The 6000-nt window shown below is 63.4% G+C and overlaps 1 protein-coding gene across 1 annotated transcript; it reads right to left on the reverse strand.

Moving 5' to 3' along the window:
* Positions 1-400: 400 nt before the first annotated feature.
* DCS_08180 (inositol hexaphosphate kinase KCS1) lies at positions 401-4661 on the reverse strand (the record flags this gene model as incomplete). The annotated part of the gene is made up of 2 exons (XM_040805460.1): positions 401-2309; positions 2521-4661. The coding sequence occupies 2 exons, from the start codon at positions 4659-4661 to the stop codon at positions 401-403; spliced, it is 4050 nt and encodes a 1349-aa protein (XP_040655564.1).
* Positions 4662-6000: the final 1339 nt, after the last annotated feature.

A 6000-nucleotide genomic window follows, 5' to 3' on the forward strand; every position in this document is an offset into this window, starting at 1 on the left:
GTCGTAGCTGGCATCGAACATGCCCATCCTCCGAGCAGTCCAACTCGTTCCGAAACACACGAGCAGGCGGTTGCCGGTATGCTGCTGGGACTCATCAACAACGGTGACGACGGTGGCTTTAGCCGCGGTGCTCCTCGCAACATAAAGCTCTCGCAACATAAAGCACCAAACTCTTCTTCCACGACAGACTGCCGATGGATCATGAAGGTATCGACGATCAACGGAATGCGCGTGCAATGATCGGTGCTCGACAGCTGCTCGTTTGTCCGATAGCTCATGGTCAGTCTACAAGGCCTGTTGCTGTGGACCTGATTTGCCAACTTCGGTGCCCCGGCGCAGATAAAGTCGTTAATTCGGTCAAAATACACCCGCGCATGTGCCTCCCAGCTGCCACGCTGGTTCATACGCTGATCTGGCCATCTCCGTTTTCCTGGAGCTCGACGGTGCCGGCTCCCTCGGCGAATCTGGCGCGAGCCGAGCGGACCCCTTGCGGATCCAAGTCGAGCTTCGCACGCACGTCGCGCTGAATCTGCAGAAAGGTTTGCCGCAAGCTTCTCAGGCCCTTGAGAAAGCCGCCATCGGGTTGATCCGGATGCCGCGGCGGGCAAGGCTTGTCGTCGATGTTGTCAAACGGCGTCACGCTGTTGGCAAAGTCGGCCATCTTGAAGTCAATCTCCCGGGGGTTCCTTTTCCTCCTACGGGAGGACTCCTCCGTGTCTGTCGCGGCGTCCGTGGTCGAATCGTACATGGTCTCCTGATCGCCGTCGCCCGGGGTGTCGCCATCGTAAAACATGAGGAGGCTGGCTGCGTAGAAGCGGTACCCGCGCAGGCCGTGGACGATCTGCTCCAGCTGCGCCAGCTTCTTCAGCACCACCGGAATGTGCCGGAGGACGCTCTCCAGCTCGACGCCGTTGTACAGAAACTTCTGCAGCGCGTCCTGGAACTCCTGGCCCGCCTTGACACGCCGCCCAAAGTACTTGTCCTGGAACTCGTAGCTCTGCGTGCGCGCGTTCCAAACCTGCAGGCCGCAGATGCGCACGCCGAGCTCGGCAGACGTCGTCGTCCTGCACTTTTCCTGCTGCGACTTCTGCTTCTTCGGAGTCGCCTCGACCCCGTACTGGCGAGTGCCCATCTTGAGGTCCATCATGCAGGGCCGCCTCATGCTCGCCGTCAGATCCTCGAGGAGCAGGAAGTATTCCACTCGCCCTTGGTGGCTGTCGCCCTCCTTCTTCGCCTCCTTTGGATTCATGGGCCGCGGAATCTTCTTGAACTCGGCCGACGCGTCGCCGGGCATCGAGGGCACCGGACCGGAGGGGACGACGGCCTCCACCGCGTCCTCGTGCTGGGCGGCGCTCGCGACGGACTCGGCATCGCCGTTGGGGGCCGAGGCCGTGCCGGAGGACGGGGTACGGTGGGGTGCGTCGTCAGCCTTGTAGCCGGCATCGTCGGCTTCCTCAAAGTACTTCAAGCTACCACGCGACTCGCGAACGTCCTCGGGTCTCCGGCGCAGCCCGCCGGCAGAGAAGCGGCGCTTCTTCTTCGCCTTTAGCGGATTGTCCTTGAAAATCTCGGGCTCCGGGGCGCTCGTCCCCGTCACGTCCTTGACGGGCGCGTCGTTGTCGTCGTCGCCGTCGGGGCGGACGACATCCACGCTCGGGCCGAGATCGCTCAGGGTCTCGCAGTGCAGCCGGGCTGGGATTTCTCGCACGGGGGTCGCGTCCACCCTTTCCACCTCCCTGGGTGCTTCCACGACGTGCATGAGGTCCGGATCCGAGCTGGTCGGACGCAGGATCCTCTGCAGGGCCGGCCGTGGCACGGATCGCTGGTGAGGCCGACGATGCTTCTGGATCTCCACCGGTTGCTTCAGGAAGGCATCGTTGAACACCTCGTTCCGTAGGCGCATGTTGATCGTCGTGTAGCCCCAGCTGTTGGTTCGATCCTCCATCGGCGGCCGCTTCTCCGAAGCCACGGCCCAGCCGTGGTGGAAGCCGGTCGACGAGAGACTGCGGTTCCGAAAGAACTCGGGCGGCGGTGTCGGCTGCAGAAGATTTCTGGGGAGGATGTGCTTGTTGTCGTCAAACGTCACCGTGGGAATCTGGACGCTGCTGTTGGCCAGAGACTGGCTGACGATCCTCGGGGGCGGTGCCACGTCGGAGCGCTCGACAGGCCACTTGTTGCCGTTTGCCCTCTCCTGCTTCCTCGCCTCGTCCTGCCACCGCTTACGCTCCGCGGCGGCGGCATCATCCCTTCGAGCGCTGCTCTTGCGTCGGGGCTGCTTCTGAAACGTCACGTTCAAAACGCCAATGTACCTAGGGGTCCTGTTAGTCCTCGTTCGCTCGGAACGCACGCGCTGCCGGTCGATGCCCGGGATCGGCCGTGAGGACGAAAAGGGCGGCGACTTGGGACACGTACCGTGGCAGAAAAGGCAGCAGGTCACGGTGGTATCGTTCAATCGTCTCGTAAAACTCATTTTCCCTATTATTGAGCTGCTTGCAGACAGCCCTACGGGAGAATCGCCACAGCGTGGTGTGACCGCCGACCTGGTGCTTGTATGGGATGAGCTCGATGGCTTCGAGGGGTTCGCGAGACTCGTGCTGATGGTCATGCACGACATCTTCGGGTCGCGTCACCGTCTTGGGCGCCGCAGCATGGGTTTTCAACTCCAAGCAACGCTGAATGGCCGTCTCCTCGGCTTGGGCCGGAGACGGCTCGCCGATGCGGGGCACGTGTGCTTCACGGGATCCGATTCGCGACAGTTCACGCGGCGTCTCATCCTCATCCGGGGACTCGTGTTCCGGTTCGGGCGTGAGCTCGGGCTCGTCGGCCTTGACGAGCCACGGGTGCGTCTTGCTCTGCGACAGCGATCTGGGTCGAAGCGCATGCGCCGAGGCGACCCCTTCGTTTGCGCAACCACGGGCTTCGGGCATCTCCTGATGGGGGAGGAAGACGGCCGAGGAGATGTTTTCCTCGCCGGACTCGTCGGCGTCCGCCTCGACATCGGAATCCCCGTCGGCGTCGGACTGACCTTGCATCGGGGTGGCGTCGGGTAGGTTCGGGTCTCTCTCGGCGCCGGAATCGCTGTCATAACGCTCGACTTCGGGCACCGAAACCACTTGCGGTGCCGTGGCCGGCTTGGGGTCCTCGTGACGGTCGGCCTTGAACTCGGCCAACCAGGAGGAGGGTGCCGCGGCGACGACGACGCCGGTCGCGCCATCCATTTGAAGGCCGGTATATTTCGTGACGTGCTGCGAGGCAGCTCGGGCCGATGGGGCATCGGGCGCATGGGCGACAGCGGGTTGGGCTTCGCTCAGCTTTGGCGGTGGCATCGAGATGGAGGCGGACGACGCTCCGGCGGTGTCGGCGTGGGCCCTCGGCGTCTCCTCCAGGGTCGGTGACAGCTTCTCGCGCGGGCCGGACTTGTTGTCCCTGCGGCGTGCCTTGTCCTCGGGCGGCAGGCCCTCCTTGAAGAAGCGAAGGCTGTAGCTGGCCTTGCGGCTCCTCGCGTTGTGCTCGACGCCGGCCATGGCATCGGCAACCGACTGCTCCACCAAGCCGTCCTCGGCATCGCCGTCACCGGAGCCGATGGACCAGGCCTTTTCCTTTTTCTCGGCGGCCACGGCCGACGTATGCTCCAGCGGCTTGGCTCGGAACGTCTGCCGCGCGTCCTTGGCGGCGTCGTGAGAATATTGCGTCGGGGAGGTCGTCGTCACCTCGGCGTACCTGACGTCGAACGGCGTCGTCGAGCTGTCGGACCGATTCGAGCCGGCGGCGGGGCGCGGGCCATGCTGATCGTGCCGGTCGAGCTCGAGGGACGACAGCCTGCCCTTGGTCCTGTCGAGAAATTCGCGGTGCTCGGCGAGCATGCCTCTGGCGTGGCTCAGGACGGAATGGTCGCAGGCGGTGCCATCGACGGCATCGTGGCCGGCCACGGCGGCAGCGGGATCGACGGGCATGGTGGCAGAGGTGGCCATGACGACCGGGTGCGTCGTCGCTCGCTTCAGGGACGTGGCACCTCGATGACCATCCTCGGCGGCGTCATCTCTGATGGGCGCGGGGAAGGTGGACTGCTTTTCTCGCGGCGGCAGATGGGAATGAATTGAAGAGACGGCTTTCGTCCTCGACTGGCGTCGGCCGTTGGCGTCGGGATTGGCCGGCGGTGCGGCGTTGGGATTTTGAATGCCACGGGCGGATGCCAACGCCTGCGTCAGCAACGACGGACCCGACTGCCGCTGCGCTGGCAGCTCCGGCAGCGGCACCGAGGTTCGAGCCTTTACGTCGTTGCTGCGGTCATGATCTCGAAGGGCACGGATCGGTGTCGGTGTCGGCGTCGTCGTCGTCGTCGTCACCGCTCCAGCAGGGGCGATGGAGGAGGGGGGGGCGGAGACGTATTTGCCACCGACGGCGTTGTTGAGAAGACTGCTGGCTTGCGGCACGGAGGCCTCCTGTCGTGGCTCGCGGGGGTTGAGCAGAGGTGCGAGAGGGTGGGCGATGCGGTTCTGCTCCGGTTGCTGCTGTTGCCCCGGTTGCTGCTGCTGCTGATGCTGCTGATGCTGCTGCTCCGGTGGCTGCTGCTCCTGGCCTGAATCGATCGGGCTCACGCCTGCGAGCCTCACCAGAGCAGGGGGTGCGGCATTTTCGAGCTCTGGGGGCGGACTGGACATGAGGAAAACATCTGGCGCGGCAGTGCAGCGGCCTGGATGATCGATTCGCGGATGCCGCAGGCTTTGGATGGCAGTGGCGAATGGCAGCGGCAGCGGCAGTGCGGGAGATGATGATGGTGTTGTTGATGAGGAGAGGGTGGAGCGGCCGAGGAAAATGGCTTCCCTTGGAGGTAACGTGTGCTGGCAGCGCTGGCCAGGCCTGCCGCGGGTGGGGGGGGGGGGGACCTTGCCCTTGGCGGCGGCCGGCCAGTGGGTGGTGGTGACGACGGGCGGATGTACAGGTACGGCTGGGGAGCACCGAGTACTTGGCGGCCACGAGCCCGCCAGCGCAGGCCCAAGTACCCGCTACCGATCACCTCCCTACCGAAGGGCGCACGTGCGTCGTACCATGCACAAGCGGCGAGGCCCAGTGCTTGTATCGCCGGTACCGGTACCAACCACGAAGCACGGAGTGCAGCCTTGGCCCCAATCCAGCTGGGACTCGGGGGTCCTCGCGGTGACCGGCTCTCGCCTGCAGCAGCCAGTCGACGACTGCACCGGCCACTCGTCCAACGTCACTCGCAGCCGATTCGCGGGGGAGGTGATTGCTAACGCCTGCTAGCCCGGGGGGTGTCTCGTCACTAGGCTTCGTCCCCGTCGCCGTGTCCGCACTGGAGCCTGATGAAGCTTGGCAACTGCTGAGCTCAGGTACGGAGTGCCTCGTTCGGTTAGTGCTGCGAACCTACTTGGTGCATATATCCTAGTATGCGGAGTAGGGAGTAAGTACGGAGTAGGGAGTAAGTACCTAGTACGGAGTACAGAGTACAGTACTTATAGAGTGATTAGGTGTGCAAGTACGGAGTGCTGCACAAGTAGATTTGCGCGCCGGAGTACTTTTACATCTGTTCTTGAGTGCTGTACTTGCTTGTACGGAGTACTTGTAGGGTACTTGTGCACCTGTACAAGTATCGGTAGATGCATGTACTCCGTACAAAGCAAGTATTACTGTACGGAGTACAGCAAGTACTGTACTTATTTGAGCTCCCCGGTATGCGCTGGCGGGGCATTACGTACACCTAGGGCATGGAGTTCATTCAACCCTGCACCCGAGTTCGTGCTGGGGCTGCGATCGATGCTCGACGGCCATCGAAAACTAAACGGCGACTCCTCCGGTCGATGCAGCTAATCACCTACTTACATGTGCAGTACCCCTACACCTACAGGTACGCTGCACTCCGTACTTGCACGGACCTCTCGTCCGCTTGCTTGCACCTCCCGTGACGGATCAGCAGACGGGCTCCCGTGGAAGCAAACGGCGTGCTGCGAAGCGCACAGGCTGTGCTGGAATGCGTGGGAGATA

The sequence above is a fragment of the Drechmeria coniospora genome, chromosome 03, assembly GCF_001625195.1.
Source record: "Drechmeria coniospora strain ARSEF 6962 chromosome 03, whole genome shotgun sequence".
Lineage (NCBI taxonomy): Eukaryota > Fungi > Ascomycota > Sordariomycetes > Hypocreales > Ophiocordycipitaceae > Drechmeria > Drechmeria coniospora.